Genomic DNA, 25,921 nt, shown 5'->3' with positions numbered 1-25,921 from the left:
CACATGTAAGCACTGCTACTTTTTTTTTAATGCCAGTATTTTGGGGCACAGTTGTTTTACATTGGACTTAACACAAAATGCGTACCACTATTTTATGCTAAGAATTTAAATTCCTAGTTTTTCCTTTTGCATTAGCAAATGATAGAAGAGCCACCACTTTTTTGCCAATTGATTATTACTCATTTTTTAATCACCGTTAGTGTCAAGCTGATTCCTATTCCATCTGAAATTGAAACTGATTCCAACCAGAATTTTAATTATTTTCTAAAATATGTATATTGTATGCATATGATTTAAAAGTTACTAGTTAAATAGGACCATCTTAAATACAGCACATGCACGTAGGCAAAATTAAGCTGATCCAAGCAGATGCTGTATTGTAAGTTTAACATTTATGTCTACATTTTCTGCTGCTAGCAAAATTTACTACTTCTAAGCATCATATCTTATGAGATTTTGGTATGGCTAAAAGACTCAAACCTAATTTACATTCACCAGCTGAAAGAGGATGTTAGTATAAACAAAGATAACCAGTTCCTCAAATCCTAATATGTTTTTCAACTTTTAATGGCACCTGAATTTAACTTTTCAAATATATCAAATAAATAAAGTATTTCAGAATGAGGAAAGGATACAAGTTGATATGAAAAAGCAGTTAGTTTTTTCTCTGTTACTGACTGTTCTCTAAATCGCATCTCTATCTGAAACTTAATCAGCAATTTTATTCCTGGAATAATTTTTTCAATTTTTCTAGCAAATTTTTTCATAGGTCATTCCTTAATAGCTTCATTTTAGCCACCATTTTAAAGTTCTCAAAAATAAAAAATATACCTAAACATTTAAAATATGTATGTTAATAACTCTTTTTGTTATTGAGTCGGTGATTTTTATCTATCATGTTATTAATAAATATAGATGGGTTTTTTCCCCATTCCCCCAAATATTTGCAACTAATACAGAATATGTGAAGGAAATGAAAACAAGAAGGATAAATATTAATCTCTCTGATTTGAAAATAGATCACAACATGCTTAGAAAGCTGTCAGGAGAAGTAATTTTAGCCTAACTCTACCGCTCATTTCTGAACCCCAGTGCGAACAGCTCAACTGCTCCTCCGGCCTTCTGGTGTGACACAATCTGCTTGCAATCAGCACTGGCCATCCATCAGTAAGTACTGGGGACAGGAACAGTGAACTCAAACAGCAGCCACTGGCTGGAGTGCAGACACACTGCCCCATATTGCCTTGCTGGGGAGTTCCACCTCTGGCAGAAGCCAATGCTTAAGCTTATTGTGCTCAATATTTCCTGAACTGCCAAGGGGTCATGCAGGGCTTCCTGTGGCCACATCAATTCTTCCCTGGGATCCATCCTCAAGGATCAGTTAGCAGTCATTGGTCCTTAGTATTTCAGTCTTTATGATAATCTGAATGGAGCAACCATAACACACCCCAAACACAGAAATTATATTCAAATGCTACCTACTTTCTCCACTACCTGGGGTGGGCAATTTATATTGGTGTAATCCTTCAATTCCTGAAAGCCAACACTTTTTTTCCCTTAGAAACCTTTTGCATCTGTTATATTAGATAAAGACAGTCAAACCAAAGAACTGTGACTTTTAAACTGATTTCAGAGACATTGCAGTATTTCTCCACTGAGAAATGGTGGGCCATAAGTGCCTGGTTCTCTTTGCACAGTCACACATCTTTGCAAGGGGAACATTTTATTTTCAAAGTAGGATTTTTGCTTTCTTCAGGACTGCAAGTCTTTGCCACAGAGAAGTGTAGGATTTCAGCATTATGGAGTAGCTAAAATTATTTCTGCCTCAGAAGAGCAACCTGATAATAAAATCCAATTATGATTTGATTGCATCCACAAACCTATCTCCTCACGCATGTATCTTAAATGGCTTACGCTTCCTTTTTAAGTTCTTGCAAATTCACAAAATTTTGAGGATAAAATTTAATGATCTATTGAAAATAAATAAATAATTTGTTATATCACATTGTACTTGGCATACAACATTAGCACAGAGAACATTTGCTAGAGGTACTGTTAACTGAATATCCTTCTTACATTATGCATGACTTCCCAAAGCACTGAGTACATAATATTCATCATGAAATTCAGAATATATAACTAAATTTAGAAAGAAGTATATTCAGACCTATGATCAGCATTCTGACATCTCCAGTTATGAGTTTTAATTAAACTTGCTTTTGTATTAAGTCTATTTTTATTAAATAAGTACAGAATACTGCTTTATACATTATGTATAAGTTAAAAAAAGATTAAAAAGTAATTTGTAGATGCCTTTTCTTAAAGGCATAATTCAAGTCACTGTTCCATAACTCCTCTTCACAGTTGTGATGAAGAGGCACCACTGCTGAAGATGATCAGCTTCATTGAGAGCTTCAGCACCTTGCTGGCAATCCATTTTAGCACCCCAAATACTGCTTCCAGTGACAACAAGCTGATAAATGAGATCAATGGGTAACAGAGGGCACAGATTATTTGTAAATTTTGAAATATCTGAGACAGGCTGTGCTTCCAACCATTCTTTCTGTGAAAGCATCTTGGACAGAGGAGACCTGTGCTCTTCTGTTGTTTAAATGTTTCTAGCTGCACACAAATTAAAATTAAATTTAAATTAAATCACCCCTATTAAATGGCCTGTGATTTAAGACTCAAAAAAATATGTCTAAAATACAAGGATATTTTACATTATCTTAGGAAATCTTAAGCCTTAGTCAGACACCACGTGACCTAGTCAGGGATGTCAGGTTCAAGCTTCTCTGCTAGGAAGCCCACTGTGTCTCACTGAAGAGGCAGCTAAAAGAATCAGCTGAAGTATTATTTAATTTATAATGTTGCAACACTCTAAGAAATATACTATAGAGCAGGTTTTTTTATGAACACCTCATATAAGTAAAATAAATTAAAAACTGTTACCAGCATACAACTATTTTAGTGCAGTTATAATTAATGAAGCTGCCATAAGGGCATTTGCAAAAAACAGTTTAATTGGTTAAAAAATTATTCAGGATAACATTTGGATGACTGAAGGCCAGAGCAATACTTTCAACTAAATGCATTTGCATCAAGCCACTTGCTTGACAACTATATTTTCTCTTTACTTCTATGAAGTGCTACCCTGTAGACTGATGGTTGTGCATTCTTTCTAACTGGAGCCGAATTTAAATAGGCAAGGTCACAACTACAGAGGAAATAAACCATTTCAAAGTGCTAGGGCTTTTAACATCAACAAGAAATCACCTACCAGTATACAAAAATAATATCAGGATTAACCATTTCAGCTTTTTTCTTGTCTGGTTTTATATACATACATACATACATACATACATACATACATATATATATATATATATATATATATATATATATATATATATATATATATATATATATATATAAAATTGGAAAAGTGAGAAATTAGATCACCTACTCCAATCATGATTTCAGGTAATTGAGATTAAAGTACAGAATATATTATGCAACTGGTATTTTTTAGTTAAACTCTGATACCACTGAAACAGTGAGTATCATATCCAGAGCAAGAATATTTATAAGCAGTACTACATCAGAAGTGCCACTGCATCAACAACAATCTTTATCTTTTATTATGTAGAAGCAACTCAATTGCTTGAAACAAAATCTAGATAGCATCAAAATTCAACTGAAGCAGGAATGGAAGGCACAGACAGGCATTCCATAACAACCTTGCTGCCACATGCTAGGACACTTAGCAAAACTTTACAAGGCAAAACCTCAGATCCTGCACAAGTACCAGAAAACACAACTATGAAATGCCTCAGAAAGATTTTTCCTAGTTCTCATGAAAGCTAGGAATTTTTAGAGTGACATTTTCAGAGAATGCTGTTCCTCTAATTACAGAGCAAAACAAAGAGAAACCCTCAATCCTCATGATTCAGACAGAAAGAAACAGATTCTGCCTGGTGACAGGCTGAATCCTGAACCCAAGAGCAAAATGTACCCCTGAGGTATGTCTAAAAGACTTCTAAGTTCTCCTCAGCAATATATTCCAACTTCAGTTTCCAGAGGAAGCAGAAAGTCACAAGCAAAATTTAAGACTGGAATGTATCACTGCTCTATTAATGTGCAGAATAAACAAATAACTTGCTTTTAACTTTAGTTGTAACTTAATGACCTGATCGTGGCAGTCAAACCAATGTATCTCATCCTGATTCTTTTAAATGCACTTTACTGATACAGTTTTTGATAGCCTCTCTAACCACCTGACCATGGAAATACATGCCATTGGTATGAATCACTTTAATTACTTTTTAAGACCATTTTCAGCTAATAATCAGTACTTTTGTTCAGAGACAACTATTACTACCATTAAGCTACTTGAAAATATTTTTTGTACAAGAACATATAATACAAGAAGATTTTGATTTGGGAAAAAACCCAGCCTGTTACTGTCCAAATTAATACTTTCTACTTCTTTTGGTAAAATTAAAGTTTATAATCAGATATTTCAAAAAAGTAAAACTACATTCAAGCTCTCCTTTCAAAAACACAGTTAAAAAGATTTATAAAGTCAAGGCCTTACCTCCAATAGTGCATTAGGACAGAACTTTTCATTTTAAATAGCTTTCAAAGCTACAAGACAGGACAGATGAATAAACTTACAAAATAGATACACAATGGCAAAAATTTTTTTAAAATTCCAGTTGTTCCTCAAACTTCTAGATACTGCCTGATGACTATAAAGAATACTCCTATGTAATCTATCCCACTGCCATTTAAAAACCATTCCCAGAAAGGATGACTCATGAGGATGCTTCACAAACAAGAAGAGTGCACCAAAATTTTAAGTGGTATGACTTCCCTCAAGAGTTCCAAAGAATCCTCATCCAATGGAAGAGTTCAGAACATTTCAGGCAAAACAGTAAAATATAAGTTACAGCTCTGTCCTCTCCTTCTTATGTACTACAGAAGAGGCTCTGGGTACAGAGCCTTGAGATTTTTTCAAGCATTGCAGCAGCATTTTCTATACCTTTGCAATTTGACTCTCCAAATGAGAGTAAAATCTATCACTGACCTTGAGTACCATGTTTTTTCTATTTTGCTGGACTGACACTGTGATAAGCAAACTTTACTGCCATAATTCAGGGAATAGTGCCATAAAAACACTGGCAGCCAATTAATGAAAAGCTAAGATGGCTATACAGTATTCTAACTGGAAAGGATTAATACATTTACACAAACACTTCTTGTTTTTAAGAAGCCACCATAATCCATATCTACACTTTTAATTGTAATCTGCACACATCTGACAGTTTGTATGGTTGATTGCCAAATAAGTGACAAAGCTGTTGAAATTCTGATGCCCTCTGTGTAACAATCTGGCCTGGAAAACACCTTTGGAAATAGCTCTCAACAGGAAGGTGGTGTTGCCAGCAAGAGATACAGAGAGCAGTGGAAACCTGACTTACCTACAGTTACTGGAAAAAAGTATGTACCATCTTCACATCATGTATACACTGCCATTTCTTTTTAACTCCATATTTCTATTGTTTCTCTTTTTAAAAGCCCTTCAGATAAGAGAGAGGAAGGACTGTCAAGCAAGCAGGCAACTAGCATGACAAGTGGGAAAACCTGCTCAAATCTCTTCTCCAGTCCCAAGTCAAAACAAAAAAAGTCTAAGGAATTCACTCAATACTTCCCACTGCTCTTGCCTGCACATGTGAACAGAAGTAAATCCGGATTAGAGACTGCTGTAAGGAAAAACATGCTGAAAGATCACAAGGCACTTAGTACTAGTCACAAGGTCAGCAAAATTTAAAGAGTCTAACATACTGGACAACAATTTATTAACTTGTCAAGGTAGCGTGCAAGGAAAAGCTTTTCAGAATTCAAAGCTAAATGGCAATTTGAAAATTCAGTTCATGAAGACTTACATAACATTATTTTAAATAACACTTGCATTCAACAGCAATGAGTGTTCTAGAAATACCTTCAGTTAAACTTATGGAAGACTCATTTGGTTTAGAAGTTCCTTACAGTAAAAAAGCTTTTCTAAGGGCAGCATGGAAAATATGACTAGAATTACAGAGGACATTTCCTGCTCCTTCACTAAGTTAGATGGTTGTTGGTATTGCAATACAGAAGTAGTTTATCACCAGCCTTTGACACAATTTTCCAACAGGCAACTTGTTATCTATGCTTACAACTACCATACTTTAAGTGCATGAGTTTTAATTACAGAAAAGTCACATCTATAGTGGTTGATGGACAAAGACACTTGTGTGCTGCATTTTCAGCATTTTACAGCAGCCTAAAAGCAAAAACAGACTGAAAATATTTCCATTGAATGGTGAGGGTAACAGATGAATAGCTCTAGCAGCTATAGATCTACCTGATGTTTCAAGCTACCAATTAAGAGCCAGGAAGAGAGCTAAAGGTTCTGGGAAGATGCTGTGTGGCTTTCTTTTATAGTGAAACACATCAGGGCAAAAATATCAGGGCAAGTAGATAATTCTTTTTAATACTGTTTATGACACTATTTCATTCTAGTACTGAGCTCGTGACTCAAGTATCTGAAAAATGCTTGAGCTAAAAGTCTTTTTCTGAAGACAGTACTATATTAAGACAACTTCAAACACACTAAGCATCTTACTGCCAAAGGTAATTTCAGACATCAGTATGCAGAGGGACAAAGGAGAAGTCCTACTCAAAATCACCACAAAGCAGAATAAACAAGCAAACAAAAAAGCCAAACTTGAAAATTGCAATTTCTTGCTGTGCGTTTGAAACTATTCTCATGTGCATATTCCAGAGAGACTATTGAAAACAGCTGCAGTTTGCTTTGAGGTCTACATGATATACACTAAGAAAAATTACAGAACTGATGAACAATTTATGTACAACATGGATTTTTCACTATGGCTAAATCATCTTTGTCTAACAGCACACATAATTAAAAAATACTCTTCTTTTTGGAATACTTCCAGACTTGCTAGAAGATGTTTCTAGAGAAGTTGCGGATTCCCCGTGGGTGGGAGTGTTTAAGGCAAAGGTGGAAGGGGCTCTGAGCAACCTGGTCCAGTGGAAGGTGCCTCTGCCCATGGCAGTAGAGTTAGAACCAGACAATCTTTAAAGTCCCTTCCAACCCAAACCACTCTTTCATTCCATGACTTCAGCAACCAGGGAAAGCCTAACTGCCACTACCTACTGAAGAAATAGCTTGCTCTTCCTCCTGGGACCCTGCTGCTCAGGCTGTAGCCAGAAGACATCCAGAATGCATGAAACCAGAAGACTATGGCAGCATTTCTCACACACAGCGAAAGTACAATGTTTATGAGAATTGATATTTATCAGTACTATTATTAGTATTTTAACTTCAGGCTTAAAATGAGACAGGAAACAACAGAATGATCAGTAGGAGTCACTGTACCAGATTAGAGAAGGAACTAAAACTCACTATACAACAACTCAAGCTGGCTAGAAAGCTTACACTGTACTTTGCCTTTCTCTGGAAGTTACTAAAAGGGAACATCAACAAGGATTAAGTGAATCACTCTCCTAGTTTCTACTTGCCAATTAGAAATGCTTCAGCAGATCCATCCAGACCAAAGCTGCTTATCTTCTACCCTAGACAGGGGCACTCCCTGTGCACCTGTAAAGTCACTTTGATCTACCTCATTTCTCCAGAGGGACTTACAGACCTGCTCCAAAACTGGCATACCATTCACAGTCTGGAAAAGGCTTCACTAGATAATAATCCATATAAGTGAGCAATGAGTTACTGAGTCAGCCATTATCTTTGTTCTGGCTATCAGGAATCAGAACTGAATAAGATTTTTCTGATTCCTCTTGCGAACATAAAAAGCTAAAATTTGGAAGCAGAACGAGAATCCTTTAACACAGAAATCCATCCTTATATTCATAGATTTTAAGATGGAAAGCCTCTAGAATAATATAGGTCTCGGATGGCCACAAAATGATCCTTACAATAAGTCAATACCTGCTTATTGAGACAGATCAGAGCCTTTGATTATACAGTAATTTATCTATCTAATATTATTTTAACCATTTTTAACAGGTGCAGTGATATATTTATACATCTTTTAGGCAGTTTTACAAAGAGCTATCTTTCCAGAAGTCTAGAATATTTTGATGCTACTGTGAATGCTCTTAGTGACAAAAAACATCCCCAAGCACTTCTATATATGCAGGCTGCATTATTCTTTTCAATGCTCTTTATGTTCCTACCAAGAAGCCTTCTAGGACTTTAATTCACTCAGTGTCTGACACTCAAATGCAGTTAGCAATTTGTAAAATTACAGAATCTGTAAAAATCTGAAAACAATTTCAACTGAAGACTGGATTTGAAATGCAATGCCTAACGAATTACACAGGGAATTGTCTTTCAAATGCCTTTCAGAACAAACAATACAGGTTATTTTCTTCAGCACCTGAAAAACTAATCTCATCAATCTGTAGTAATGAATTAAGTACATCAACTCATTTTAAGCAGAGCAAATTAACAGAATTCATATTTTAGTTGGTGAATCAGATATGTGCACTAATCTCTTGCTCTCTGTCTACATTTAGGTGTTTTCTGAATTTTTTCAGTATCATTGGCATTATTATGAGAAAAGAGACATTAAAAAACAGTTCAAGGTGAACTACAGCAGGAACTCGCAATGATCCCTCACTGACTACCCAGAAAGTGCTTTCAACCCATGGCAGTCAGAGCAGCCCAGTCTCAGAAGAGCAATGACTGTCTAGCTTTTAATGAATAAACATGCATACAGTGAAGCCAGCATCCAGCAAAGTACAGCTCCAAGCTTACTCCTCACCTGTGTCCACATAGCAACTCTGAAAAAGGGAAAACAAATACAGGACCTGTCTTTCTGCCATGGTACAGACAAACTCTGCATTCGATGGCAACAGAGGGAACTGGATGGAATTCCTAGTTACACCCACTAGAAAATTCCTTTTTGTGATGCAATACTATGACATCAAAAGTCCTTTCACCAACTGCATCATATAGATAAATATTTCTGATAAACTTCTAAGTAAACTACCTTCAAAGTTAATAAGTAATTTGTCTTCCTGTCTTGAGGCTGAAACAGTGATCTGGTCCTTCTGATCTGGTCACGGGATAAATCCGAATGGCCTAGCCATATCAACCAATTTTAAGACATGCCAATTTTTTATAGACTTCAAAACAAATTTTAAATCAATGTTTTTCAGCATGACACCTTTTACTTTTCTGTGAACTTTGAGCCACAGTCTGACCTAAAAAATACAGCAAACCTGACAGAATTAAGCATAAATGTGTTGCTTGTAAGATCAATCAGATTCCCATCCTCTATTTTTACCTCTTCTAATTTTAGCTCTTTCTTTGCTTTACATTTGTCAGCTGGGTCCCTGTCTTGGGTTTGCATGATAAGGTTTTGGTAGTGGGGGGGAGCTACAATGGTGGCTTCTGAGAGAAGCTCCCCCCCTGTTCAACAGAGCCCATGCCAGCCAGCTCCAAGAAAGATCCACTACTGGACAAAATCAAGCCCATCAGCAATCATGGCAGTGCCTCTGGGATAAAGTTAAAGGAAGGAAGAAAAACTGCACAGCTGCAGTTGAAGAGGAGTGAGAAAATGTGAGAAAAACAGCCCTGCAGACAATAAGCACAGAAGGATGGGGAGGAAGTGCCCTGACACTGGAGCAGAGATTTTCCTCTATTCCATAGTGCCAACCATGGTGAGTCCACCTGCAGCCCATTGAGCTCCATGGGGGAACAGAGACCCACCTGTAGCCTGTGGAGAACACCAGGTCACAGTAGATGGATGCCTGAAGGAGGCTGTAAACACTGCGGGAAGTCCACACTGCAGTAGGCTCCAGGCAGATGTAGCAGGGCTCATGGAATGTGGTCAAACAACTCAAACAATGCCCTGTTTTGCAAGCTATCAGTGGTGGGCTGAGAGAGGCATCATGTGCTGGCTTTGGTATTGAATTATGCTAAAACCAGTCTGTCTCACCAACCCTGAACTCAAACTTTGACAGCGAGCCAAAGACTTGGCAGGTAAGTCCCTAAGGTGACCTGAAGACTTATGACTGGCAGTCAATCACTTTACATTTGAACAGTCCAGTCAACTTCCACATGTTGGGTTCTTTTAACATATTCCTTCTTGGAGTGTGTGTATGAAGCTCCCTTCTTCTTTGTGGGAAGATCTCTTTCACTTAGCCACAGATACTCCTTGTGGCTAAGTAAAAGAGATCTGCCACAGCTGTTGGTATGGCAAGTTACATCAATCTCTATTTAATGACTGCTTCTTTTTGCTACTTTTAATATAATTTTTTGACATAGAGTACTATACTATACTAAATACTACTATTTTTAGCTTTTAAACTGTGTAGTAAATAATTCTGATTAAAATTTTTTATCTAATCATTTGTCATAATAAATAATTCATTTTACATAAATGTATCTGATTTGCCATCTTTAATCCTGTAAGACAGAGTAACTTAAAGCGCTGACAGTCTGGGGCTAAAAGCAGATTCAGCCTCACCCAGGCTTCTCCCTGCAAAGGATTTCAGAAAGGAAGGGGGTCCTCTGCACCTCGTGACTCAGTTGGATGGCTTCTCTAGTAAACAACAACAGGACCTATGGCCCCATGAAGAGAGGAGCCCACACTGGAGCAGGTTTGCTGGCAGGACTTGTGGCTCCATGGACGATCCACACTGCAGCATCCTGCTCCTGAGGGACTACATCCCATGGAAGGGACCCACATTGGAGCACTTTGTGAGGAACTGCAGCTTGGGGAAGGATTCATGCTCGACAAGTCCATGGAGGACTGTCTCCCCTGAAAGGAAACCCATGCTGGAGCTGGGGAAGAGGGTGAGGAGTTGTTCTGCTAAGGAGGAAGGAGCAGCAGAGTCAATGTGTGATGAACTGACCACAGCCACATTAACAGCTCACTCATCCTGCTGGGGGTAGAGAACTCAGGACTGAAGTTAAGCCCAGGAAGTTGGGAGGGGCGGGGAGAAGGTGTTTAAAGATGTTTTAATTTTCTCATTATCCTACTCTGATGTGGTTGGCTATGACTTAAATCAATTCCTAAACAGTAAGCTTCGGTTTTATTCATAGAGTTAGGCTGTACAGGTACCTGTACATGTACTAAGGATGAATTTCATAAATTCTATGCATTTCTTAAGTTAGTAAATACCTTGAATAGTTATAATGACCTTAGCACTACTTTTGTAGATACGTAGTCTGCTAGAATATTAGGTGATGGGAAATTAAAAATGCTAATAACTTTTGGCATTTTTAACAGCATATGAATTAGCAAAGAAAATGGACTGGGATTGCCATTTATTATGAAACTTAATGATCTTTATGAGCTTTCACCTTAAATAGTCACTCACGTACATCATGTCAATGTACACTTACTGTGACTGTAATTAATCACCTTCCCCTGCCCACCCAGAATTTTTCTTGCTGAAAATTTCAAAGCCTTGGCAGATTGTCCAAAAAGAATGAAGAGAGGAGAGTAATATACTTGTATAAACCAGGTCTAATCCTATTACATGCTGCTGACTGCCTTACTGACATATGCTCAACTTACCTTATTATCAGTCATAACAGTTTGCTTTGCAAAGCTGCTTATAAGAAAATTCTACTTATTTGTAAGTATTTTCCTTGAAGTATGAGGAAGGATCAGTTGTCAATCTACCAAAATTCTCACCATGGCAAACTGTGAGAAAGGAAACAATTCCCTACATACATGCAGCTCCAGCTGCAGGAACACATTGACACTCTGTGCAAACCTGGGACCTGGACACTGTAAGAGTAGTGCCTCCATAAGAGCACTCCAGGACCCCCACCACAGAGAAGACCAGAAGAAAAAGGGCCAGCAGGACGCTGCAGGACCCATATGGTGGTGACTTTATTTCTACTTTTCTCTCTCTTTCTCTTCATCCCCCACTCCTCCCTGTACCTCACATTTACTGTTAAATAACATCTGTACTCTTGACTTTGGCATATGGTCTCATTTGCACCTTCATTTGGACAAGGCATCTTTTAAAATGTGAATCCTAGCAACAGCCCAGCTAAATATTACCACTATATATTCATTTGAAGCAATGTCAGAAAAATATGAGACCTTAAAGTATGAAGAAAACAAAACTAACAAAAAAAGCCCCTCAAAACTTTTCTCTAAAAATACCTGGAACATTTCCTAAGGCTTTGCTACTAGATGATGCTATTATCTTTCTTCCTGTTATTCCCCTTTGCTACTGCTCTTGGTTTCCCCACAGCAGAAAGTAACCAAACAGAAGCAATAGCAGCTTGAAGTTAGCTCCTTCAAAAGAAACAGAAAACAGGGTAAGGAAACAGCAAGAGATAAGAAACCTGTAAGTCCACAACAAATTTCATGAAAGACCAGAGGGAAAAACAAAACAAAACAATACAAAATGGAAACATTAGGCCTTAAAGAAAAGGAACATTGAGGGAATCAACACAGAAAGACCCAGATCCTAACAGACTTAATCTACAAAATGAGCTTCATTTGGGGGAAGTATGGGCTTACCAGAGTTCCCATGAGGTACTAAATATCCACGTGTTTGACACTAGCTTGGCATTTCTTATTAACAAACTGCTTGGTTTATCAATGCAGCTGACAGTGTGAAAGAACAGAAAACTTATTAAAATCTCTGCACACTGGGGTAAAACAAGGGATACTGCACTACTCCTGATCTAAGATATTTGGCATGGGAGGACTGACAAAACACTACATCTTTAAAAACTCTGGAAAAAAATATATTTGAGAGAACAACCAAGAACTTTTTCTTTCTCTTTTAATGCTCACTTAAGATTCAGCATAAAGCAACTGGAATCCTGGTGACTGCATGACCCCAGAGCATTCTGAAAAAACAACCATCAGAAAAATTTTAAGATGTTGGTAACTGCAGCATTATCAGTCAGAATGCAGATAATGGTTTTCTGATTGCCCAAATCAATTTTCATCACTAGTAGCAATTACAAGTGCTATGGCAGACTATGTACAATACTGCAAGTAACACATTCCAAGAATATAAACAGGGGGGGATGCTGAGAAAACAGAACTGCTTAATTTAAAACTAAATACCACTGTGTGCTGCATGAAGATGTGATCAAAACACATCTGAAAGATTACCCCTGCTCATCAGCCACTTAACTCATTCTGAAATTCACATCTGAGATATGGAGCAAAGTAGAACTCCTGCATCTGAAGTCTAAGAAAGTTTCAAACACATAAAGAAAGCTGCAAAGCAGCTCAGAGTACTACCAGAACAAACCAAGGTGCAAAATAAACAAGTTTGAACAATATGATACAGCTTACTTGTAAAATGCAATCACTTGCACAATATTTTTTACAGATAGAATTGAGAAATGTGAATACATCTGGCTTTTCACAATGGAACAGGAAAAGATCTCTCAATCCAGAGAAAATACCTACTTCCCAAATAAAAGCTTTGTGTGAAGGCTGCTGTAAGCCTAAGGTCATTATGTCTGCCTTGGCTGGATTTTCCCACTTCAGGATTATGAGCAAAGGTGGAAAAGAGGGTGAAGATCTCCTGAAGTTCACTCCCAGGCAATTCTTCTGTACTGTGTTGATTATGGCATCAAAGGACTGTGGTGAGCCAAAGGCAAGAAGAACTCCACACTAATATACAACAATTTGCTGCTCCACACATGTATGGAACACAGCAAATGAGCTTGGAGTAAGAGCTTTAGATTTTGTGCTTTAGAGGGAAAGAAATTTCAAATACTGGTTACTAAACACTATTAAGGAGTAACATAGAGCAGATAAACAAATGAAGTATCATTACAATTAATTTCATATAGTGGTCTATTTACGAAGAAGAAAATGCTCAAAGAAAGGTTTATAACATTTGAGAACAGCTTTTTTTTCTTCTTCTTCTTTTCATACTGGTGGATCTGCTGCTCCAGAACTGTCTATTGCCTCTTACTCCATGGCCAGAGTCAGGGAGGGCCAAAACAATCTTCCATGTGCTGCTCAGACAGAGACTATTGAGCAGGGTGTTAAATCAGTGAAGAAACTGAACAAGAAATTTTGGAAGCCAGTAAGAAATTATGCCGCTGTGCAGGACTAGCAGAGCCCTTGAATTGCTTTCCCTGTGTTCCACCACACTGCCATATGCAGGCAAACACCTGATGGTGGAACCCTGCTCCTAATAACTACAGAGACAGATAAAGAGTAAAAATGAAGCAGAGTTAATATATACCGCCTTTGCTCTGAAGAGGGATGGATGTGAAGCAGCAACTCAAGTAAACATTCACTTCTTTGCTGAGCCCCATCCAAGAGCTTTGGTGGAATGGTGCCAAAGCATTCCTCAATTCTACAACTACCAAGAGTTACTTGTAACTATATGATACGTGGGTTTGTAATCATTTATTTGTAAGTCATGAGGAAGATTGAAATGCATACTTACTCAGTTTGCAATTTTTATAGCCTAAAGTTGCAATAAGAAAACGTAAGTGTTTCTTTTCCCCCTTAAAATGCCAATTTATTGTTGATTCTGAAATAAATAAAATTGTGTTGTCTTTAACACACTGAAAGCTCTGAAGCTCAGCAGTTGTCTCCAAAACCTTTGGTCCAATCAAATTTACACAGACATTCTAAAAACAAAAGGTTTCCCTGAAGAACAATGAATTAAACAGTGTAATATTCCTGGAGTCCACTGGAGAAATTTAAGCAGAATTGCCCTAGAAATTTTCAAGAATCATTTAAAATCAAGTAAGACAATAACCTCTGTGCTCCCTAACATGCAGAAAGTCTGTTACTATGCTCTTAAAAATCCGTATTACATATTTCATCAAAAGCTCCCCTAGAACTGCAAGCCACCAATATTAGAAAAAAACCTCAAAAGTCTGAAGAAAAAAGAAGTTTCCTCTCTTCACCATAAATGTGCAAGTGAACACAAAACAAGAAATAGGGTATAGTTATATCAGACATGGTAATGAAGATGCACTTGTGTTGATCTACTGTGCATCAACCTCACCCCAGCAGACCTTCAGGGAATAAGAGAGTATTTGCAAGGTCCACAGTCCCACTACTATGCTTCTGTGCCAGGTCTAAGAAAAAATCACCTCAGAGACTGGTAAAACATCAGCTTTTGGCATGTAGAGCAGCAAACTCTCATCACTTACCACATATGATTAAAAACAACAGTTGTGAACATTACACTTGCAAAATTCAATTGCTATAGCCATGGTCAATTAGTTTAAATGGTCAATCTGATAAATATGTTTGAAATCCTCAGTGTGCTGTTGGATGCAATGAAAAGGTTTACAGAACCATGGGTAATTGGCAAATCAATCCATCAGAATTCTTACTTGTAACTTGTTCAGGGTCAGAACACCGAAATATTGGTTTAATCATATAAATTATTAATTGCAGAAAAGACAGGACTTATTACAGCTTGATTTAAAGCAATTCAATGGTTATAATAACTGGAATCAATGTTATTTTCAAAAAGCAAAATACAGGAAACATTTCCATACAGGGACATAATACCTATTTTCAAATATTAACTTAAAATATTGTAGAATACCTTGAATTTAAAAAATGTTTCAGCACACAAGTAGTTCAGAATCAGGAATTCATTTTCCATTACCATGACTTGACTTTGAAATAAAATTCCTAAATTAGTATGTTAAGATGTTGATATCCCAAATTACTCTGTTTATTCACAGAGCTTCTCAAGGAAATTCAAAACACTCAAACCTTGAACTGAATAAATAACGTTACTTACAGCTTTGGGATATGCATCCAGAACACAAGAGTTAACAGACCAGAACTACTTCTAAACTAAGGTTAATGAGATTGTTTTAAGAAAGAAGTCTGACTTATCAAAAGGGATTAAATTGACACAGTAATTTCAGTTGTAAGCTCCTCACATTAAACATACTGCAAGTTTTTGTAGATGAATATGACCTAATTTTTTGCTGTTCTTTGTGGTTTATAGAATCAAAAATAATTATTGATGAAGAATAATGTCAAGTCCTTCACAGTGATTGTCAAACAGCAGTGACAAGACACAGCCTGTCTTGAGGCTACACCAGCACAACACAACTCTCTCCTACTTAAGAACAACAAACTCCACAACCTCAACACCTCCAGACCATCAGAATGATCTGGCCCTGAAACCCTGCTCCGGCTCCAGAAATCACAGGGAGCTAAAGCAACACCTCCTCAACACCATCCATGAGAGGGTCATGAGAAGTGACCAGAACAATGCATCATCACTATTAACCACCAGTTATCCCATGAGACTTTCACAAGAATACTCAGTGGCCCCAGTGATCAAGGGGATTTGGGAACCTGGATTCAAAGGAGAGACAGACCAAATTCCCCCTTCACTCCTGTAAACCTCTTTTCAACACTGAAATTACTGTTCACATTCACACTGAATCCAGTGTCTCCAGCCTAAGCACAAGCTATAGGCTAGATCTCAAGAAAAGGGAAATTTAAGGCAGAAGCAGAAGTGCTATAAACCCAGTAACTACAGGAATTATCCACAATGGATGAAGACTTTTCACAATGTTCTGAAGTATGTATTTCTTTGAGTGGATTATCAGCCACACCTACTCAAGGGATTTGACTTCCCCCTTCCTGTTTAAATTTTCCCACACGGCGCAAAGATTTCTAGAGCTATATTTGGCAAGTGTATCTCAAATTCCATGGTGGGGGTGGGGATGGGGGGGGAATGCTGGAGATTAAAACAAAATGGTGGATTTAAGCATTTTTCTAGTTAAAATCTCAACAGACTATGGAACAAGGCACAGAAAAGAGAATGCTATATTGAGCATTCAGGGAGCAGCTAAACAGGTCTGTGCTTCAGGGGTGCAGCACTATAGCATGCAGAGATGTGATATAGGCAGGTATCAATGCCTGAATCTGCCGTATCTTTTGCGTATATGCCCCTTGCTCACCCACGTGTATTTTGTAGATGTGCTCACAGCAGAAAGATTGTGACTCTGAAAAATCTTAAATTACATATATAGCATAGATTTTGTAAAGTCTCATATGCAAGCACTAGTTCCTGTGGGAACAGCAAAATATATTAGGGAGAGAACAGGAGAGAAAGGGAGGAGAGAAGTTAAAGCATATTTATTATCCTGCTGTTGTTGATCTTTTAATGTTCTATAATTATTCAGCAACCATTCATTCCCCACATAAAGCACCCTTGACAACTGAGCTCTTGGATTTCTTCCACAAGTCAGTTTTCCAGCTGGGTAAGAATCCCTATCCTCAATTTTGTCCAGTGAAAATAGGAAAAAACATCTCAGTAAGGAAAATGTGTTCAAGCTGGATTTCTCTAAGTTTTCTGCAGGCTACATTTTTCTTATGGACCTTGGATAAACAGCTTTTGCTCTGTTAGTCAGAGCTTCTTCAGGTTTTTGTTTTGCTTTGGACACCAGCATGGTGCAACTGCCACAGGACTGCCAAAACCTGAATCAATGCACCGAACTGTCATGACTGGGCAAGTTTTACCTCCTGACACTACTTACAGATGACATCCAAATTATTTCTAGCAGACAACAATCAATGCCTTCTTTTAGGGACCAGGTATCACTTCCTGCATGATGCTGGGAGCTGATAGCTGAGCATCGCCTAGCACATCAGTGCTGAGCAGGGAACAGCACCTTCTCCTGACTCCTGCTCTGCTCTCCACCCCTGAAGCACAGACCTGTTAAGCTGCTCCCAGAAAATGCCTTTCCTACAAAATCTTTTTTTTTTTTTTTTTTTTTTAAAGAAATCAAAATCTTCCTCACTTCATAATTGTCAACACATCAGTAGTGCTCTAAGGCATCAGGGTAGCATAAGACTCAAATCACTAAAGGAGGGCAGGGACCTTTATATACTGGTTGAAACCTGAAAGTACTTTAAACAGATTAAGAAATCAGTATGTGTATATTCTAGAAGAAAAAGTGGAAAGTCATGAGCACAGGGATGTCCTGCTTGGGCCAGAGGCTGGCTTCACATAGCTCCTGTCCTGGGGCAGCTGTCACTGCCTGCTGCAGCTGCTCAGTGCTTTACTTCTTCATCAAAAGACTACCTCTTGCCAAATTTTCTCCAGACTCTCTTCAAGTAAACATTATTGAAATTTGTTGGAGGGTTTGAGGACTATAATTTCATCAGTACTGAGTGAGGACAAAGTATGTGCTTCTTTTCATCTTAAAACATTTCATTTGTACATATCACATCAAATTCTCATAAAATGAGAGACAATCAAACATCTTAAGATTAAAAAAAAAACCTAACACATTAAATTTCCAGTTTTTATTCAATAAGAATATATGAGAAGACTTCTTTTATCTGTTTTCACAGCCTTTTGCATGAAAATTAAATTAATGGTCATAAATACCTAGAAATATTTTCTCCAAAGCATCCTTTAAGAGACTTCACTTCCTACTTAGTTTATTTATTGCATGGAGATTTATCCAAGGTGGAGTCAATAACACTGCAGCTACCTACTCATCTAATCTCCTGCTCAGGCACACTCAGCAGAGCATGCCAAAATCTGGTTAGTCAATTCCAGTTACAGCAAGCCTGGCCTGCCCCAGCATGACAAAGGCTGAGCAAAATCTTCCCTGTAATTGCTCCTGCAGCACCAGAGGAAAAGAGAGGACATCCTTCTCTCCCGTAATTTTTCTTCCTTTTTTTTCCCCTAAATTCACAAAGAATTATTATTTAATACTAAGAATGGGCAAGTAAATTTCTGTTTTGGTCATGTCAGACCTGGCAGGCTGTGTGTTAGTGAAAGACAGCAAAATAATACTTTGTAACCCAAAGAGTTTGTAACCTGAGGGAGACAGTTAATACAACAAACAAGAGGACAAAGCAGATAGATGTGGAAAACAAATTATGACCACAGCTGCTCTGAAGTGACTGGTTACTCATAATTGTTGACCTAGTCCTTTTCTCCAGCTGCTAAGCTGCATTAACATGGCTAAAAATACCTTTTCTACTTTTTTTGGCTCTCCTTATTGCTTTCCCTTTCAAGAAAACATTACTAATTACCAAAGGAGTAGCAGAGTAAGTGGGTCACAAGCCATATTATAAAAGCACTAATGAAAATGTTAACATTTTCTCAACTCTTGATTTAGGGAGCATGTATTTTCTAAACTGGTTTACATTCCAATAGTTTCTGTGCTTTACCGTTTCCTCCCTTATTCCCCTGGGTATCTTGTACAAACTGCTTGAGTCATATCCCACACAAACTATGAAGAACTTTAACTACTATGGCCTCATGTCTAAGATCCTGAGAAGCAGGCAGTGTTCTTAATTAATTCCTCAGACACCCAGCAGACAGAAACTGGCACCTTTATCTACTGTCTGCTGCTCCCTTCCACTTCCAGGCGTGAACAGCCCAGGTCCAAGCTGGCAGCCTTTCCCAGTGGAAGCATTTTCGCTGAAATGAGCCACACTGAAAATGACAGGACTTGGCTGCACAGAGTTCTGGCAAGAATAGCCTCTAAACAACAGAAAAATCCCAACAGTTTTCATCAAGGAGACATGTCAGCTCCTGAGGCTTGCACCTTATTGCAGAGACTGAGCTAAGTGCTTCCAGAATAAAAAGAAGTCAAAGCAATAGCAGGTTTACACAGCTGGTACCCTCAAGGAGAGCATGTGCCAATCTCACACCAGACTACCACTAGTAAATCAGCTTTCCAAATGCAAGTGCTGCACAGAAGAGAGGCAAGAGTGCATAAAATTTTGGGAGCCTGGGGCTAAGGCTCCACATTTAACCCATGCCATGCCCACGGACACACATCCCCCACACACAAATCATTCCTCAACAGGGATCAACTTCATTCACTTTCCAATAGCATTGACAGATTCATTTGCTTGGCCAAGAACAGGATAGGAGATGTACATCAGCAAGCAGATAATTTTGAAAGAAATGGATTTCTTTCCACAGCTGCTGAATAACATTTTATTCCCTAAAAAGAGGCAAAATTAACAAGCAGTATTCATGAATGTGATACAGCCTGATTTGATCAATGTTTTCTCCCTTTATTAAGATGTTTGTTAATTATTCATTCCATAATTTTCCTAAAATGCTTGCTAAATGCATTAAAAAGTATGCATCTTTATACATTCAATTACAGGCAGAAAATTTCTATTGCTTGATTGGGGAGTCATGATGCCAACAGCTCTCATAGCTTGCCATCTTTGGAGGCAGAATCATACTTAAAACTGAGTGTAACTAGGCTTTTCATCTGAAACTGTAATTACTTTCCACTTCAGAGTTACACAATGGAGCATCTTCCTACACTTAAGCCTCCCAGAGCACAGCCAGCTTGCAAAACTCAGGCAAAGAACATTATCGATTTTCTCAAGGGATGAAGGTATTTGCCGACTGTCAAGAAGAAACTGTAACTATTCACGTGTAGCAAAAGTAGATGCAGTGTCACACATCCCCATGTCCATATTCCAGAAATCACTGCAGCTGAATGAAAGCGCAGTTTATTGCAAACCAAGCAACATGAAAAACTAGAACAGCCTCTAGGAAATTAGTAACATATACATCAAGAAAAGGATAACGTAGGTTTTGTCTGGGGTAATGAGGGGAAGGAGTGAACTTCAATGCAAATTCTTGCTGTTTAAAAAGAAGTTTGGCAGAAAAAGGTCAGAGCGAGATTTGGCACACAAAAAAATAATCTCACTGCCTACAGATCATAAACATGACCCAAGTCAGAGAAAAAAATGGCATCAGTACTTCAGCTGAAATTGCTACTCACCTGATATACATAATGAAGAGGATAAAATTCCAAAAGGCTTCCACACATTTTATGTATTTATACACACACAAACATATATATTCATGCTTTATCAGAATCCTTCTACACCAAGTTATTACAACCACATCAGAGGAAGGGAGTAAGAAAATACAAGCAAACAGAAAATGCCTTTAAAGAGCAGTTAATCACAACACTGTTTATTAAAGAAAGGAATTAAATAATTTAAAAAGCATTTCAAACCTCAACTAGTAGCTTGATCAAAACAACAAAACCCCTTACCTGTGCATTCTTATTCCTGGCTTCTCTCCTTGCTGCTCTTTCTTTTAGCCTCTTCTCCTGAAATAAACAAGAGGTACAGTTTTAAAGCAAACTCCTGCACTGTTTTTTTTTTCTTTAATATTTTAAGATTAATGTTGAGCCATGTAGGTATTTTTAATGTACATGCTAGACTGGTGGTATACACGCTACATGTTATAGAAAACAATAAATGAAAGATCTGAATGAGACACTATTCATTCTTCTTGCTCTTAAAGGAAATCATAAAACTACAAGAATGATTGAAGCTCATATTTTATCAAGACTTATTACTCTTAAAGGAATAATGCAGCTAATTTAACAGAGCTAGTATTTGTCTGTAAAATAAGGTAGTTAAAATGATACTAACAGATCAAATTTTTCTTATTTCTCAGTGACTTAAAATGAAACAAAATCCATTTAACAAACTAAAATGAAAATTTCCCTAACTTCAGAATTTCTTAAGTAACTGGGAAGTGAAAGCTAAAACATCTTCTCCCTTTCAGATGTCCATTACCAACAAACACTTTACAAAAGCATTTGCTTAGTAATTGCATTGATTCAGAGACCATAACAAAGCTCTCTTACCCAAAAAGATTCTGCTACAAGAAAATGACCTAAATGCAGATAAAACTCATCCAAAGCCGCCTGCTAGATCTGTCAGCATACAGAAGTGCCCAAGATATTTAAATCAAATGACATTTATTGCTGCTTGTTTTGTTTATTATTACACCAACTAAAGTATTATCTCTATATTTATACTGTCAGGTCCTTGTAATTGAACATCCCTTAAATTCTTTATTATGTGAGGAAAAGACAGAAATTCAACTGAGAGTACATCCTCTAGAAAAACACATGGCTCCCTCTTCTTATCTTAGTGATCCTGATGACATTGGTATTGAAACTCTTTTATGCTAGCATAAAAATGTTTCTGAAATTCAACTCAGTTTCTCTGAGCAATACAGGCCACCCTGACATCAGCACATGTAGACTCAAGTTCACATAAAAGGAGACATAAACATCAGTCTGGGGTCAGCACTTCAGCACAGAGAAGGCTGAATTGCAGTTATGTATCAGGTTACTCATGGGAGTAAGGAGAAAACTATAGCTTCAGTAGTCCTGGTGCCATTTCACCACAATGATGCTGCCAAAACATATTGGTAGGTATCACACAAAGTTGTTCAGCAAGGCAGTGTTTGACTGCAGACATGGGAAAAAGAGAAAACAGCCACCAAGATTTTCAAAGTTGCTGTCTAAATTCAGGGCCTTTTGAGACATCTGCCAAGTATGTTCCATTTTCTAGTCTCCCAAATGCCCACACTATGTGTTAGCTTATTTTCAAAATCCCTTTCCCCAATGCTTTGTGCAAAGCTGTCTGACTCAAAGAACTCAATCCACTCAGGGTTACACACCAGAGCCTTTAATGCATGCTGTGAAACTAAAAAAAAAAAAAACCAAAAAACACATTACTGCAGACAGATACAACATAGCTGTCTTATTATTTAGGTGTGTTAAAGTATATAACAAAATTATAATTAAAAAAAGAAAAAAAAAAAGAGAGAGAGAGAAAAAAATGACATTTATGGCCACAAGTGCATCATATGGGACAACAAAAGCCACCAGGACCAAGTAATGTCTGGTCTACATGCAGTTCCTCCAACAAAGTAGTCCTATACAATACGGTCATAACATGATCATCCATGTTATGATTCCTTCTCTCCCAAGTCAAATTTATATAAGTTTCTGATCCCTTTTATTTATCCTTTTCTAATTATTAAGTTTTCCATTTCTTCCAGACCATATGGTTTAGCTGCACATTCTCCAGTCTCTGGGGTAATCATTGGGGTTCTCTCATTTTTCTGCTAAAACTGTTGTAATATCCAAACTTAACCCCTCAAAAGCAGAGAGAACATAGGTAGAAAGCAATACATCATATGTTACAAAGCAGCTTTTGACTTGGACAGTTTAGAAAATTTTGGATAGAAAAATTCTATGGTGTATGAAATGTCAGTGTTTTAACTAGAGCTCCAGGCTTGAGCAAATGTAGCAGCCAAGTTTCTGCTCAAGGGATTTATAACAGAGCCCTGAGAAGACAGCTATGAAAGCAGAAGACTGACACAAGGACACAGAAGAGGAGTACACAGGCAGCATTATAAACTGTAGTCTCTAAAGGATGGTGAAGACACAAAAGGATTCTAAAGTTAATAAGTCCAGAGACTGAAATAAGGAGCACAAGACAAAAACAAGACAGAGAAGCAATCACCAGGAGATGCTGTCAAGACCTGCTTTTTTTTTTCCCAGGCAGGTGGCAGAAAGGGTTTGGATCCTTGTCAGTGAAAAACAAAAGCAGATTTTGCAGAGGGTGCATGTATGTTGGCCCCGAGCTGGAGCTAGGAGTGCACTTCAGAAGCCAATGTCCTAATCAGGCTGCTTCTGCTGCTTGACACTAACACACTCTGAACAACACTGGGCATTCACAGGGTCACAGGATCATTCCAACTGGAAAGAACATCAGGAGGTCTCTGGTTCAACTTCCTGCTCGCAGAAGAGTCAGCTCTAAGGTAAGGTCATGCTGCACAGGGCTTCATCCAGCCATGCCAAAATCCCAAGGCTGGAGACTGCACATCATTGCTGATCAGCCCGTGCCACAGCTTGACTGCTCTCACACAGAAAAATTCCCCATAAATCCAGGCTGAATCTCTTGTTTTAACTTATGGCCATTGTCAGAGGTTTTTGTCCATTTAATTTGTGACATGGTAATTTACTAATCAGAACACTGAAGTGAAAAGCCATCTAGACATTTCAGTGTATTCCACAGATGTATTTACAAACAAGGTTCTGCTCTGACAAACACATTTAACTCACTATACACCTCATATAACATTAGTAGTGTTATACAGCCCAAAGATCTTCTTGGTCAGCTTTTTTAATTTACTGCAAATTATCTTTTTTCCTTCACTCTTGCAAAGCTACTTAAAAAGGATGGTTATAACCTCAGTAATCAAAGGGATGAAAATTTTTAGTCATCAACATTTAATATGGCTAAATCACTTGGCTTTAAAGAAGAGTTGCAAACCTAACTTTTTTGCACTAGAACTGACAACAGAAACAGCTCTGCCTAAAAGGAGCTCAGACCATGGATAAAGCTGTGTCTAATAAGTGAAAGAAATACTCACTGTTCTTAACCAAGAAGCTAAGAAGTCGGACACTGGCTTCTTTTCACATTTAATCCCCACCTCCTTCTACAGTCTGGTTTTAAAACAAAAACTCATTTAACTCTTAAAACTCCAACACACTTAAATAAATATTCTAGCATTTAGATTCCACATTCTCAACTTAATACAAAAAAATAATTAACAGTAGCATGGCAGCTCTCTCTAGCTGATGAGGTCAGGAATATGTGAAAGACACATTAATAGAGAGCTTAAATCCCAAGTTTTTAGCTATAAAAAAATTAAGTCCAGCAATTTTGAGAGTTCTTTCCTCCCAAAGGAAATCCCCTCCTCCTTGGACTCTCTTCTTTCTACATTTAGGAGTTCATTTTACATTGTACAGAGGGTTTACTGCAATATAAAAAATACAGTGTTTATTTCTGTTATTTCTATTATTAACAGCTTTGTTTAATACAGTAACTTTTCTTTAAGCTTTTTTGAGGTGTAGAAAATTTGTACAATAAAAGCCTCATTTCTTTCTTTTAAAGAACTTATGCATAGGTCAGATTTACATTCAATAAATTCTTTTAGCTGGCGACAAGCTGCTGTTTTTCCACCCTAAAATTTCACTGACCTCTTATATTTCCTTACCTGAAGGCAAATAAAAGTTTCACTCAACAAGACTAATGCATATTACAGCGTATTTGGCTCTGATAGCATTAAAAAAGCCTGTGGCAAATCTATTTCCTGGAAAAATTTCATGCCCATCTGAGTCCTCTGAAGTCTTTTTTATTTAAATACTCAAGAACTCCCTCAGGTTTTGATCTGTCATTTTAACACTAGATTTTTTAGTAACTATTCCTTTACATACTGATGCCATAATTTGGAGCTACCAAAACATTCTATTTAACAGCTGAGGTAATGGTCTACCACACAACAGATCTTCACAGGTGACCAAGTTCTGGAACAAATCACTCCATTGCCTGGAAAAATCTGGCTGTCATTTGCAAATACGTGTTGGTCAATAGTGGAACCTTGTTTTGGTATCCAACTATCTTTTGTTGTTTTAATGGGACACAGCTACATTCAGTCAGTTGTGCTGCAGAAAACACAGACTTGTTCAAAAGTTCAGAGCAGCTCTCATACAGTGGCACTGCCATTGACAAAGCTGATTTCCACCAAAATTTTGAAGCACAAATGTGCTCTGAAAACCGACTTAAAAAAGGTGTTTCCCACATTTTTCTTCTCCAAGATTTCACACCAAGCTTGAATTGTTTCCATGCTCATGGCTCACTGCTACATTTATACTGCTGTGTAGCTTAATATTGCTCCTTACAGAAACTAGAAAACCATCTACATGCAAGCCCTTCTCCAACAAACATTCCTAACAAACATTCCAAAACAAACTAACATAACTAACTCAAACATTGAGCTAAATAAACTTATTAGTATTTCTTTGAATACTATTTTTTTTAAAAATCTGGAAATAACTACAATTTTGGTAACTATTAAATAAATCTTAATACCTTCTGGGAAAAAGGCAAAAGCACTGTCATTGTTTTGTGTTTGTTTTGTTGTGAGTTTTTTTTTTTAATCTCAATGTTTGGTTTTAGAAACCTATTAAATAATCTTTTCAAGCAACAAGCTATATAAACATAATGATGTAAGC

At 37.5% G+C, this 25,921-nt stretch overlaps 1 protein-coding gene across 1 annotated transcript in view; it reads right to left on the bottom strand.

Annotated features, from left to right (window-relative positions):
• Positions 1-25,921, bottom strand: part of DDX10 (DEAD-box helicase 10) — a 153,456-nt gene that overhangs the window by 19,252 nt on the left and 108,283 nt on the right. The window contains exon 16 of the mRNA XM_059838672.1: positions 21,086-21,142. Coding sequence (XP_059694655.1) covers positions 21,086-21,142 — 57 coding nt within the window. The remainder of the gene's footprint in view (positions 1-21,085; positions 21,143-25,921) is intronic.

This window comes from Haemorhous mexicanus, chromosome 2 (genome assembly GCF_027477595.1).
Source record: "Haemorhous mexicanus isolate bHaeMex1 chromosome 2, bHaeMex1.pri, whole genome shotgun sequence".
Classification (NCBI taxonomy): Eukaryota; Metazoa; Chordata; class Aves; order Passeriformes; family Fringillidae; genus Haemorhous; species Haemorhous mexicanus.
The sequence above is the reverse complement of the archived record's forward strand: the minus strand, read 5'-3'. Positions and strand labels throughout refer to the sequence as shown.